The sequence below is a fragment of the Caretta caretta genome, chromosome 1 (assembly GCF_965140235.1).
Source record: "Caretta caretta isolate rCarCar2 chromosome 1, rCarCar1.hap1, whole genome shotgun sequence".
Lineage (NCBI taxonomy): Eukaryota > Metazoa > Chordata > Testudines > Cheloniidae > Caretta > Caretta caretta.
The window spans coordinates 348,003,879-348,018,001 of NC_134206.1; the positions used below are offsets into that span (position 1 = coordinate 348,003,879).

General features: G+C 48.2%; 1 protein-coding gene across 1 annotated transcript in view; it reads left to right on the plus strand.

The window, feature by feature from the left end:
• The window catches only part of LOC125636514 (collagen alpha-1(VII) chain-like), an 83,267-nt gene that overhangs the window by 62,677 nt on the left and 6,467 nt on the right, over positions 1 to 14,123 (plus strand). Inside the window, exons 25-33 of the mRNA XM_075126878.1 lie at positions 1,130 to 1,273; positions 2,649 to 2,839; positions 4,801 to 4,932; positions 5,875 to 5,892; positions 8,228 to 8,254; positions 8,604 to 8,678; positions 9,641 to 9,721; positions 9,827 to 9,853; positions 11,004 to 11,048. Of these exons, the coding sequence (XP_074982979.1) occupies positions 1,130 to 1,273; positions 2,649 to 2,839; positions 4,801 to 4,932; positions 5,875 to 5,892; positions 8,228 to 8,254; positions 8,604 to 8,678; positions 9,641 to 9,721; positions 9,827 to 9,853; positions 11,004 to 11,048 (740 nt within the window). The remainder of the gene's footprint in view (positions 1 to 1,129; positions 1,274 to 2,648; positions 2,840 to 4,800; positions 4,933 to 5,874; positions 5,893 to 8,227; positions 8,255 to 8,603; positions 8,679 to 9,640; positions 9,722 to 9,826; positions 9,854 to 11,003; positions 11,049 to 14,123) is intronic.

Here is a 14,123-nt window from a genome sequence, read left to right on the forward strand (position 1 = left end):
ATGTTGGGAGCATCAAGGCTAGTAAAGTAGCAACTGACCCAAAATATTTCATGTTTTAAAAAAGAAATCCCCCAAACCTTCAGCCGTCTGAAGATGCGCTGTCTGTAACTACAGGCATGCTAGAGAAGGGTTAGCCATTTAGCTAGTCCGTTCAGACAACATAATTAGGTTTTACCTGGGTTGCTATTGCAAGGACACTGAAATACACACACAGGAGCTTTAAATTGTGGGAAGTTAGCCCTCATTTTATCCTTTCTAAGCTGGTCACCTAAATAGCTGCCCCTGTCTTGAAGGAGCCAGTTAACTAGGATAGAAATTAGAGGAAGGTTTCTAGCCGCCAGACCAGGGGGAGGTTCTGGAGCAGCCTCTTTATATTAGTAGTGGGGCGGGCAAACAACCTACCTAGTTTTGAAAGGGCGCCTGATAAATGTATGAATGGGAGTATGTGATAACGGGGGATTGGACTCAATGGCCTAGGAAGTCCCTTCCAGTCTTGACTCCCCTGTACCTAAAGTGGCTTTGGCACCGATTAATCTCTCTTAATGTGGCCAGCCTGTACATTTTCTAACATGTCCTTTTTTCCACCTGCAAACTGGATCAGACGGACTCAGACCCACAGCACTACCATTCATACACCTGGCACTGCGGGATCTAGGCGTGACTGGTGTGGAGAAAGTAAAGAAGGACGTGTTATTTACTCCTTCTCATAACACAAAAACTAGAGGTCACCCAATGAAATTAATAGGCAGCAGGTTTAAAACAAACAAAAGGAAGTATTTGTTTACATGACGCACAGTCAACCTGTGGAACTCTTTGCCAGAGGATGTTGTGAAGGCCAAGACTATCACAGGGTTCAAAAAAGAACTAGATAAGTTCCTAGAGGATAGGCCCATCAATGCCTATTAGCCAGGATGGGCAGGAATCGTGTCCTTAGCCTCCGTTTGCCAGAAGCTGGGAATGAGCGACATGGGATGGATCACTTGATGATTTCCTGTTCTGTTCATTCCCTCTGGGTCACCTGGCATTGGCCACTGTCAGAAGACAGGAGACTGAGTTAAATGGACCTTTGGTCTGACCTAGTCTGGCCGTTCTTATGTTCTAGGCTGTGCATCTTTCTGCTTTCCTCTAGGTCGTGGCTTAGGCTATGTGCTAAAGGAGTTATTTCAGTCCTCCAAAGGGATGAGACCAACCGTGCCTCGCACGCTGGTGCTAGTGACCGATGGACAGTCCCAGGACGATGTGTTGCCACCAGCCAGAGTGGCGCATGCGTTAGGTAGGGATCTTTTCTTGAAAGCCCCAATCCTGCTCCCAGCAAAGTGAATGATAAAACTCCTATGAGTTTAGTTGTGCTGGATTGGGTCCTAACATAGTTTATTGTTGGCTTCCTGGGCTCTTATCTCTCTTATCTCTTCTTCCTTCATTAAAAGTTGTGGGTTTGCCCCTGACCAGACATAATGAGCCCAATGAGCCCACCTGGTATGAGCTTGACCTAATGTTTGTAGATGAAGAATCTGATCTGTACTGGCTTTAATACTCTGATGGCTGACAGCTCAGGGTGGCCAGGTGCCCGGTTTTCGACCAGAAAGTCTGGTTGAAAAGGGGACCTGACGGTGTCCGGTCAGATCTACTGACCGGACACCCAAAGTCCAGTCACTTCAGGTGGGGGAGGCAGGGAGGTGCTGAGTCTTCACCCGTCCCAGCCCCTACTTCGCTGGGGCCGCCTCCTACCTGCATTGGGCGGCTGCAGCTCCCGGCCCCGGCTCCGTGCAGAGTTGGGGGAGAGAGAGAAAGAGCAGTGAGCGACAGAGGGAGGAAGAAAGAGGAGCGAACAGGGGCGGGGTCTCAGGGGAAGGGGCGGGGCGGGGCAGGGCAGGGGTGAGACCTGGGGGAAGGGGCAGAGCCTCAGGGGTGGAGGAGGTTCTGGCATGTCTGCTGGAGTGTCCAGTTTTAAATATTACATAGTTGGCAACCGTACGGGAAACTGATGTCCACATTTTGTCCCAGGCAATGGCAGTGCCAGCTTCTCCCATGCACTGCCCCATGAATATATCTTGGTACTTCCTGGAGACCAGCTCTGGAGCGGGAGGGGAGTCCAGTCTCACAACCCGTTTGAGATAATCCAATGAGGTTTCCCTGCTCCCATGCTGAGGTCTGTAATGGACTTTCCGCGGGGTGGGCTGAGAACAGCACCACCTCATGGGCTTGTCACTCCCCTCTGAGCACTGTGTTGCACTAGTTTGGAGTCTCTGTCCAATCCCTAAATGACAAGAGTTCGTGTAACTGTTCTGTGCCCTTGCCGGCGGTCTTAATGGAGAAGCCACAGGTGGAGACCATGAGCTGGGCATGCCTTTATCAGAGCAAGCCTCGTACCCCCAGCTCCCTCCAGTGACAAAGGGGAAAAGATGGCTTAGGGGTTAAGAGTTGACTCCTCACCTCAATGTGAGCAATTTCTAGTGAACCAAGACAAGCTGTGGCTGGGAGCTGAGCCTGACTTTACTCTGCAGTTGAGAATTTCCAAGCTGATGGGTGGATTTAACCCCACAACTCCCATTAATCGGCGTCAGTGGGCACTGCGGGGTGAACCCCCCTAACCAGCTTGGAAGATCTCTGCCCGTATGCCCGTCTAATGAGGGAGCCATTTGTTTCAGGAATCCGGGTCATCGCTGTGGGGGTCTCCAGAGCTGACCCCCAAGAACTGAACAGCATTTTGTTACACCGCAACCTGCAGAATGTTTTCTACATCAGCACCTTTGAGGACTTCCCCCACATCATCCGGGAGGTGATAGAAACCATTTGCTCTGACTCGCCGCATTCGGGAGCCCAACTGCAGCCCGGGGAGGTGAGCTGCTTTCTCCTACACTATTTCCATGTCTATGCTCTATTTCCTACAGAGAGCTTTGGAGAGAAGCCAGCTCACCTCCCAGAGGTTCCTTCTGGCAGCCTGTGATCGTGGTCCTACCCTGTGTTCTGGTTCAAAGCAAACCCAAAAGTTAAGAATCAGAGAATCATAGGACGGGCAGGGACCTCGAGAGGCCATCTAGTCCAGTCCCCTGCGGTCCTGGCAGGACTAAGTATTATAAACAAGTCTTCAGGCCTCTTTCTGATTTCACTTATCATCTATCGTTGTCAGCTGGCGGTCATGCCATCCAAGACAGCAGTGTAAAACAGGCACAGATGAAACCAGAATCTGGCCTTTTCCTGGTTATCAGTTAAGTCAGTGGCATATCCAGTGCAGGCTGAAAAAACACTTGAGGGAATTGCCAATGCACAGTCGTCTCCTGGTAACAGTTGTCCGCTCAATCTGCCCCGGTAGTGTGATATAGGTAGTTTGTAAATAACCAGGTCCTTGGATACAGCATGGCCAGAGGGCAGCAGGAGAGGATTCGAAGGGAGCCTTATTCCCTGTAGAGGGAAGAAAGTTTTCTATAGATGAATTAGAGCACCTGAAGCCAGTCACCTGGTAAAACCCCCCTGCTTCAATCAGACAAGGGAAGGAGTTGGAGCAGAGTGGCTTGGTGTTGGAGCAGAGAGCAGTTTGGAGGAGTTGAAGCAGAGGGGATTGGCGTTGGAGCAGAGAGCAGTTTGGAGGAGTTGAAGCAGAGCGGATTGGTGTTGGAGCAGAGAGCAGTTTGGAGGAGTTGAAGCAGAGCGGATTGGCGTTGGAGCAGAGAGCAGTTTGGAGGAGTTGAAGCAGAGGGGATTGGCGTTGGAGCAGAGAGCAGTTTGGAGGAGTTGAAGCAGAGGGGATTGGCGTTGGAGCAGAGAGCAGTTTGGAGGAGTCGAAGCGGAGCGGATTGGCGTTGGAGCAGAGAGCAGTTTGGAGGAGTCGAAGCGGAGCGGATTGGCGTTGGAGCAGAGAGCAGTTTGGAGGAGTCGAAGTGGAGCGGATTGGCGTTGGAGCAGAGAGCAGTTTGGAGGAGTTGAAGCGGAGGGGATTGGCGTTGGAGCAGAGAGCAGTTTGGAGGAGTCGAAGCGGAGCGGATTGGCGTTGGAGCAGAGAGCAGTTTGGAGGAGTCGAAGCGGAGCGGATTGGCGTTGGAGCAGAGAGCAGTTTGGAGGAGTCGAAGCGGAGCGGATTGGCGTTGGAGCAGAGAGCAGTTTGGAGGAGTCGAAGCGGAGCGGATTGGCGTTGGAGCAGAGAGCAGTTTGGAGGAGTTGAAGCAGAGGGGATTGGTGTTGGAGCAGAGAGCAGTTTGGAGGAGTCGAAGCAGAGGGGATTGGTGTTGGAGCAGAGAGCAGTTTGGAGGAGTTGAAGCAGAGGGGATTGGCGTTGGAGCAGAGAGCAGTTTGGAGGAGTTGAAGCAGAGGGGATTGGCGTTGGAGCAGAGAGCAGTTTGGAGGAGTTGAAGCGGAGTGGATTGGTGTTGGAGCAGAGAGCAGTTTGGAGGGAAGCAGAGGAGAATTTGGAGAAGTGCTGCAGTGGGCTAAGAAGACCAAGACCGTAGGTAAAGGGATACATGGTTTGTGCAGAGGGAGGGCAGGAAGCCCCACAAGCTGAAGGGCAGGAGAGGGAAGTAGTCCAGGGAAAGGAACTGCTAGTTCAAGTGGTTTACTGCTATCCCTAGGGTCCCTGGGTTGGGACTCGGAGTAGAGGGCAGGCCTGGGTCCCTCCCTCTCCACTCGCCTCCTCTAGGACACTAGTGGGGCAGTTAATACCCCAGTTCAGGGGCAAGAAATGGTGCCCTGAACCCTCCCCAAGAAAAGAAAGCAGAGACCCATCAAAGTAGTGCCAGCAATTTGCCACAACACCCATAATCCTCTGTGATAAGACAGAAATCTAACTGAAGCTGTGTGTTGTAGGTTGCTAGACAGGATATGGTCAAACTGCAGCAGGTTGGTGGCATGGAGAGCAACTCATCGGTCCATGATCCAGCTTCCGCTGATCCAGAAATCCAAAGACCAGAGGGGCCATGCAGTCTCAGGTGCTCAAAGGTAAGAAGAGTGATAACAGCTCAGTAGGGTGTACTTGGGGGAGTATATTGCATAAGACACATGCAGTGAGCGCACTCATTAGTTTGGGGTTAATCCCCTACCACCATAAAACCTCCAGTTTTATGCTGGTGTAACTGAGCTGTCTTGAATGGAATTGCATCAGCATGAAATAGGAGCAGTGACCAGTCAAGGCTCTTTACCTCTGGAGACATGGGCACAAGCCATGGTTAGGTCACCAGTTGTCCACCTTTGGAGATCTCATCCTCAGACCTGTCATTTGTGCACTCCACAAACACGCAGCATCTCATTGCATGAGGAGCAACCTGTGACCTCTCATCATTATCAACTTGTTTCTCGTGGGCATTGCAGATGAATTCATAGATTTCAAGGTCAGAAGGGACCATTATGACTATCTGGTCTGCCCTCCTGCATAACACAGGCCAGGGAACCTCACCCAGTAACTTCTGCATCAAGCCCATAACTGCTGTTTGAGCTATAGCATCTAATTTAGAAAGACATCCAGTCTTGGTTTAAAGACTGCAAGTGGCAGAGAATCCACCATCTCCTCAGGCAAGTTGTTTGAATGGTTAGTGGCCTTCCCTGTTAAAAATGTGCCGTGATATTTTAGGAGGATTTGAATGCCAAGCAGGATATGGTCTGCTGCATTTATTTAATAGTCTCCTATGAGCCATTGCCTTTCCCTCTGTTAAAAATAAAACATCAGTCAGTTCTTGCCTGCATTGGGTAGCACCAGCATCTGACCCACCATAAAGGCAGGGAGAGAGGAGAAGCAACTGTAACAGTTGGCATGCTAACCCACTGGAAGGGATGGGGAGCCATTTCTTATCAGTTCTGCAATAAGGGGCCGGGGGAGGAAGTGCAATTATTTTTCTTCCTATTTACTGTGTTGCCATCACAGCTTCTATTCTTATTCTGTTACAGGCGCCTAAGGGAGAGAAGGTAAATATTCTAGCCAGCTGCGAGATTTCACTCTTCAGCGGGAACACACAAGCCTTGGCATTTACATGCTACGCTGGAGGGGACCAGAGAAATACCCAAGACAGACATTGTAGATAGGCCTCCGGCTAGAGCCATGAAACAGCCAGGAGGAGATTGTTGCCTACATTGGGCTCTGGATGAGAGATCTCTCCAAGTCAAAATAGTAACGGAAGGGCAGGGCTCAGGGCCTGAACCCCTTGAGTCACCTTGCCACAGGCTGACATGTACCAACTATCTGGGCAACTCAGAACAGGAGAGGTGTGTTTGGATTACGAGGGTTGGGTTGGGAGCTCACCTCCAGCTGAAGTCAAATTAGGGACTGTATTTCTAGATCCAAAATCCTGGATCCAAACACTCCTACTCTCTGCTGGACACTGTTTACCAATCCAATGCGACAAGCACATACTCTTCGGCCTTGTCTAGATTAGGATAAAAGGTGTTTAAAAAAAAACGTGATTGCCAATGCATTTTACAACCCTGCTGTAAATAGGACAAGTTGTAAGTTAGCTGATAGGGGTGACCCCTGTGGGATTAGAAATGTGCTTCTCGGATTAACAGTAGGGCAAGACAGTACGGTCAGATACTTCCAAGCTACGAAGCTGTTGTTCCATATAGAGAAAGGGTAGTCCAGTGGTTAGTGTCTAGGAGACAGGGGTTTAATTCCCAGCTGTGCCACAGACTCCCTTTGTGACCAGGGGCAAGTCACGAAGGCTATGTCTACACTGCAGCTGGGAGCATTGCTGCCCAGTGCGCACCGATGGATTTGAGTTAGCTTGCTACAAGAACAGCATAGGGAGGCTAGATTCCCAGGCCAGAAGGGACCAATGTGATCATCTAGTCTGACCTCCTATAGAACAAAAGAATTTCTGAGGAGAATATTTGTTGGAAAAGCATCCAGACTTGATTTTAAAATGGTCAGTGATGGAGAAGCCACCACAACCCAATGGTTAGCTACTCTCTCTGTTACAGATTTATGCCTTATTTCCAGTCTGAAATCAGAGAATCATAGAAGATTAGGGTTGGAAGAGACCTCAGGAGGTCATCTAGTCCAATCCCCTGCTCAAAGCAGGGCCAACCCCAAATAAATCATCCAGCCAGGGCTTTGTCAAGCCTGATCTTAAAAACCTCGAAGGATGGAGATTCCACCACCTCCCTAGGTAACCCATTCCAGTGCTTCACCACCCTCCTAGTGAAATAGTGTTTCCTAATATCCAATCTAGACTTCCCCCACTGCAACTTGAGATCATTGCTCCTTGTTCTGTCATCTGCCACCACTGAGAACATCCGAGCTCCGTCCTCTTTGGAACCCCCCTTCAGGTAGTTGAAGGCTGCTATCAAATCCCCTCACTCTTCTCTTCTGCAGACTAAATAACCCCTTCTGCACACTGAGCACTCCCTGGGGTTCTGGATCACGCCTTACTGCTCTATCAGCCTGGATTCCTCCCTCACTAGAATGAGCGAGCTGGCCAGGCCCCAAAGCAGCAATGAAAAGGTTAACAGGCTAGTAATCACATGGTCAGTGCCTGATGGAAATTATGGACATTTATCCCCTCTGGGTCACTAGGTTGAACTCAGCCTCTCTCTGTACCTAGGGCAGGCATAGCAAGGGGGGCAGCTCAGCTCACACACACACACGGACCCGCTGGCTACACACTCAGGTGATCCCCTGTGCTACCCTAGTCTCATTGCTGGTTTTAGCGGGCTGGCTCGAGCAGAGCTGACATATTCGCAGTATAAACCTTACTGTTGTCTCTCTGGGCCTCAGATCCCATCTGTACAAGGGGATCGCAGCACTACCCGACACACTGATCCCACAGCAGGTTTTTGCCACTATCTTCAGGATCAAGCCCTTAGCAGTCCCACCCATCTAATCAGAACCCAGTTGGTTGGGTTAATTAAAAGTAGACGAGAGAAAGCAGGGCAGAGAACGCCTCTGAGCTAGGAGTGGGAAGGGGGCTCTTCTTTATTTCATCTCTGCCAAATTCTGTTCAGTTCCAGTGATGTAACTCTTGCGGGGATAGGAGGAGGAGGAGGATGTTCTGAGTCAGTGCCTAGAGGCTACAGTCTCATTGTGCTAGGCGCTGTACAAACACGTAACAAAGAGGGGGCCCCTACCTAGAGAGCTTACCATCTTGTTGCACCTGTGCAGCTGAGAACAGGATAGGCTTGTAATCGGTGGAGTATTTCCCAGGCCCTGTAACTGAGCGGACCCCTTCCCTGCCCCAGTTAAAGCTCTCTCCACCCTGTTCTGCAGCGCCTCCTCGTATGACTCTAGTTCTGTTTCCTTGTCGTGCAGGGTGAGAGAGGCCCACCTGGAGAATTGGTGAGTCCGATCAGAGAAGATCCTCCACGTGAACCAGGAAATACATTGTCCCAATGGCTTGAGGCTTGGGACAGGCTTCCTGGGACAGGAGGAAATATAAGCAAAGCATAACATCCAGTGGAGGCTAATGGGCCTGGGGTATGAATGTATCCTCTGGGGAGTGAAGTTCACCCTTCTACAGAGGATTGGATTTCTAAAGGGATCCAATAACTCTTTCCCCACCTCTTGTTGTAAATGGCTGAATAGTGGGCTAAATGGCCCTTCCCAGGGGTCTGTTGGATGGGTTGATCTGTGTTTCTTTGGAGGGTAATAATGTCTTGAATTTTTTTTTCCACTTTTCCTTTTCAAGAGCTTCACCGGTTTGCTGACTGGAGGCAGTTACGATCCATACAACTTTGTCATAAAGGGAGAGAAGGGAGAGAGGGTGAGTCTCGCAGCAGGAGTGATGCACTGGATTAATTAGCACATGGCTAGGTAATTAATAGTTACAAAAGGCTGCCCCAGAGCATGGTGCATTTAATGTGTCCTGTTCCCTGTTGGCTTTGAAAATCAAACAGGAAGGAAGGTGTGTGTGAGAGAGGGAGAGAGAGACATGCCTGGGCGTGATGCTTTATTTTTCATTTCTCAGAGATCATTCTCCCTGCGAACAGAAAGGGGAGACCAGAAACTGATGTCTCATTAAAAGGGGAGAAGCCATTATATCCCATGGGCCACAGCTTCCTGCATGGCTGAGCAGGATTGGGCTGCTGAGGTCAGGGCTGGGGCATTGTTGAACCCAAAAGCCAAAACAACCCAGAATAAAAACGCTGAATGAGTCCCAGCAGGCTGTTTGGTTGCTACCTCAGGACTCCTGTGTCCCAGAACATGAGGAATCCACAAGGAATTAGGGATGGATAATCCCAGCAGAATTCAGGCCTTTGCAAACCCCGTCAAACCAATTTTCAAATTCACAAAACTTATCTGAGCTGGGAAATCCCATGTGCTCATGGCTGGTTTTTCCCCAAAGGGCATCCAACCTGCGATAAAACACTGATGAATTTTTCTAGAGAAAGGGAAGCCAGTGCTGTTCATAGAATATCAGGGTTGGAAGGGACCTTAGGAGGTCATCTAGTCCAACCCCCTGCTCAAAGCAGGGCCAATCCCCAATTTTTGCCCCCGATCCCAAATGGCCCATGGCCCCCTCAAGGATTGAACTCACAACCCTGGGTTTAGCAGGCCAGTGCTTAAACCACTGCGCTATCCCGTCCTCCCTCCCACATTAGAACATCCTCTCCCACCACTGCACAAAAAAGTGACTGTTGACCAGAGTTATTGGAGGTTGGCAGTTCTTTCCACACCACCCAAGCTCTGCCCCATCTTTGACCTTGTTATTTTCCATGTATTTAGGGGCTCCCTGGGAAAGATGGAATTCCCGGACTGCCAGGTCGACCTGGGCGAGTGGGGCCCCCTGGCTCCGTTGGGCTGATGGTAAATATCTGGACTAATGAGAACTATCAACGCTGGGATTAATAAAAGGGGAAAAAACCCTTTTCCGGTGTTTGAACATCTATTTTTCTCTCCCTCAATTTACAGGGGCTCCCTGGTATCCAAGGTGATCTCGTAAGTATTCCAAACCATCAAAGTCTCAGAAACTCAGCGGCACCCAAATAACCCTCGCTGGATCCTACACCGTGCGGGTGTGGAGGGCTGCATGGGCAACAGCCAGTCGTGCTGAGCTGGATGGGGAGCCCCGGGGAACTCAATTTTGCATTTTTTGGGTATTGCCGGGGCCAAATGACTCCTGCCCTGTAGCTGAAACAAGGCCAGTCAGAGACGCATACAGCCAAGCGCCTCATCAGTTTGAGCAGGATCATACCTGAGGCTGTATCCGTCTTTCTGTCCCTAGGGAGCATTGTACAGACTTTCTACCACTCAGTGCAGAGGGCAATACCTGTGACTTACGCTTACTTGCACCGACATGTAGCGTCCACTCACACTCGCTGGAGCTCAGTGCTTGTGATAAGACATTGGCTAAGTGCTTGTGATGATGTCTCCTGCTAGTGGCTGGCTCCGAGGAAGATAACAGCCAACTACTGGAGCTCTCCTTTTGGCTCAAGGGCTTCATATCCGCAGCCCAAGCTCAGCTGTGTAAGTGTAGAGCATGGAATTGGGATAAGGGTATATTTATTTCACTCTGATACTTTTTGTTTTCCTGTGCAAGGCATTTTCCCAGTGGTTGTCATCACAGGGTGTCCAGTCACAGAAACCGTCATTGCAAACGATCACCCCATCTGACTCCATTCGGAGGGGTCGTTTTTGGCCCTGTAGAGTGCATATACAATGACCCGCCACCCATCATAGGTTGAGTGTGGACTGAACATGTGAGCTACAGTGCTAAAAGCATGGCTTTCGACTGCTTGAGCAAAAGGAGTAACTTCAGTGGCTGCTGGCAGTAGTAAGCTCTTATGTTATGTGCATCAACCACTAGAGGGAGACATGTAATACACTAAATTAGTGGGTACGTGGCTCCTATTGATGTTGGCACCACAAAGGAAGGAACTCTACCCACTGAAACCTGTTTAAGATATCACTCAGTGGGCCAACAAAAATTTGTCATCTGGTGGAGATGGGTTTATAGTTTAGGATCCAACAGAATGGAACTGACGGCCTTAGGTTTATAAGTGATCACCTCACCTAAGGGGTTGACAATGATTCTGTGAGCCAGTTTCTCTCTGTTGTTTAACTCTGCGTGATTTATTTTAAATTCCAGGGACCTCTTGGATATCCAGGGCCAGCGGGGCCAAAAGGAGACAGAGTGAGTTCCCTTTACATGTTTCAATAGAAAATGCCATTGTAATGCACTTCCCTCTTATTAAGGTGTGTATGTCTCACTGCCCTCTACTGGATAGAATCAGAACTTCTGAAGTGCATGTCACTGGCCCTAGATGGCTGGCAGCTGATGGAGATTCTCCTCCAGCTCAAGGGCTACAGGCCTTTACACTGGGAACAGGAGGTCTGAGTACCATCTCTGCTGAGGCTGTGAAATTCCCAGTGACCCTGGTGTGCAGCCATAACGTCAGCAGTGAGCCGCTGTCAATGGTAAGGGAAACACGGCTGTCCAGGAGGTACAATCTATAAAATGAACAGAACCAGATGCAGTGTAACATTGGGAAAGGTCAGTTGTCTTGGTACCCACACACAGCTCCCGGTGTGCATTGTAGGTGGGCACTGGAGGGCAATGTAGACCTTCTGGCAGGTTTGTAAAACTGATTCAGATAAATCCCACAGAGGCTTTAGACTCTTTGCATCCAATCTGTGAGTCTTTAGTGAGGGTTAAGTCCTGCCAGGGTCAATGGGAGAGGACTACACAGGCATTAATACAAATCCCTGATTCATCTCACTTGGCTCAATAATTCCACAAAGAATCTAGTGCTCTGCTTCAGTGGGTTGGTCTACAGTTTTTAAGCATCACCTCTCAATTGTAGGACTAGAAGGGATCTCAAAATGTCTTCTCGTCCAGTCCGGACTCCTGGCAGGACTAAGTATTATCTAGTCCATCCCTGACAGGTGTTTGTCTAACCTGCTCTTAAAAATCTTCAATGACGGAGATTCCACAACCTCCCGAGGCAATTTATTCCAGTGCTTAACCACCCTGACAGTTAGGAAGATTTTCCTAATGTCCAACCTAAACTGCCCTTGCTGCAATTTAAGCCCAATGCTTCTTATCCTATCCTCAGAGGTTAAGAAAAACAATTCTTCTCCCTCCTCCTTGTAACAACCTTCTATGTACTTGAAAACTCTTATCATGTCCCCTCTCAGTCTTCCCTTCTTCAGACTAAACAAACCCATTGTTTTCAATCTTCCCTCACAGGTCATTTTTTCTAGACCTTTAATCATTTTTGTTGCTCTTCTCTGGACTTTCTCCAATTTGTCCACATCTTTCCTGAAATGTGGCACCCAGAACTGGACACAATACTCCAGCTGAGGCCTTATCAGCGCAGAGTAGAGCAGAAGAATTACTTCTTGTGTCTTGCTTACAACACTCCGGCTAATACAGCCCAGAATGGTGTTCGCTTTTTTTGCAACAGTGCTACACTATTGACTGACTCATATTTAGCTGTGATCCACTATGACCCCCAGATCCATTTCTGCAGTACTCCTTCCTAGGCAGTCATTTCCCATTTTGTATGTGCGCAGCTGTGGAGGTTTATCCTTATTGAATTTCATCTTGTTTACTTCAGACCATTTCTCCAGTTTGTCCAGATCATTTTGAATTTTAATCCTATCCTCCTAAGTATTTGCAACCCCTCCCAGCTTGGTATCATCCACAAACTTTCTATGTACTCTTAATGCCATTATCAAAATCATTGATGAAGGAATTGAATAGAACCGGACCCAGAACTGATCCCTTCAGGACTCCACTCGATATGCCCTTCCAGCTGGACTGTGAACCACTGATAAATACTCTCTGGGAACAGTTTTCCAACCAGTTTTGCACCCACCTTATAGTTGCTTCCACCTAGGTTGTATTTTCCAGATTTGTTTATGAGAAGGTCATGTGAGACAGTATCAAAAGCCTTATTAAAGTCAAGATATACCACGTCTATCACTTCCCCCCCCATCCACAAGGCTTGTTACCCTGTCAAAGAAAGCTATTAGGCTTGTTTGACACGATTTGTTCTTGACAAATCCATGCTGACTGTTACTTATCACCTTATTATCTTTTAGGTTTCTGCAAATTGGTTGCTTAATTATTTGCTCCATTATCTTTCTGGCTACAGAAGTTAAGCTGGAAGGTCTGTAATTCCCTGGGTTGTCCTTATTCCCCTTTTTGTATGTTGGCACTATACTTTCCCTTTTCCAGCCCTCTGGAATCTCACCCATCTTCCATGACTTTTCAAGCTAATGGCTCAGATATCTCCTCAGTCAGCTCCTTGAGCATTCTAGGATGTATTTCATCAGGCCCTGGTGATTTGAAGATATCTAACTTGTCTAAGCAATTTTTAATTTGTTCTTTCCCTATTTTAGCCTCTGATCCTACCTCATTTTCGCTGCCATTCACTATGTTAGATGTCCAATTGCTACTAAACTTTTTGGTGAAAACTGAAATAAGAGTCGTTTAGCACTTCTGCCATTTCCACATTTTCTGTAATTCTGTCCTTCTCCCCTCATTGAATTATGGGCCTACCCTGTCCTTGGTCTTCTCTTGCTTCTAATGTATTTGTAGAAAGTTTTCTTGTTACCCTTTATGTTTCTAGCCAGTTTAATCTTGGTTTTTGCCTTGGCCTTTCTAATCTTATCCCTACCTGCTTGTGTTTGTTTATATTCATTCTTTGTAATTTGACCTAGTTTCCACTTTTTGTTTAGACTCTTTTTTGAGTTTCAGATCATTGAAGATCTCCAGGTTAAGCCAGGGTGGTCTCTTGCCATACTTCCTATCTTTCCTATGTAGTGGGATAGTTTGCTCTTGGGCCCTTCATAATGTTTCTTAAAAACTGCCAACTGTCTTCAGTTGTTTTTCCCCTTAGACTTGCTTCCCATGGGATTACCTACCAACTCCCTGAGTTTGTTAGTCTGCATTCTTGAAATCCATTATCTTTATTCTGCTATTTTCCTTCCTACCATTCCTTAGAATCATAAATTCTACCATTTCATGATCACATTCACCGAAGCTGCCTTCCACTTTCAGATTCTCCACCAGTTCCTCAGTATTGGTCAAATGCAAGCCTAGAACAGCCTCCACCCCATAGCTTTCTCCATCTTCTGAAATAAAAAAAATGTCTCCAATACATTCCAAGAACTTGCTGGCTAATCTGTGCCCTGCTGTGTTATTTTCCCGGCAGACATCTGGGTAGCTGAAGTCCCACATCACCACCAAGTCCTGGGCTTT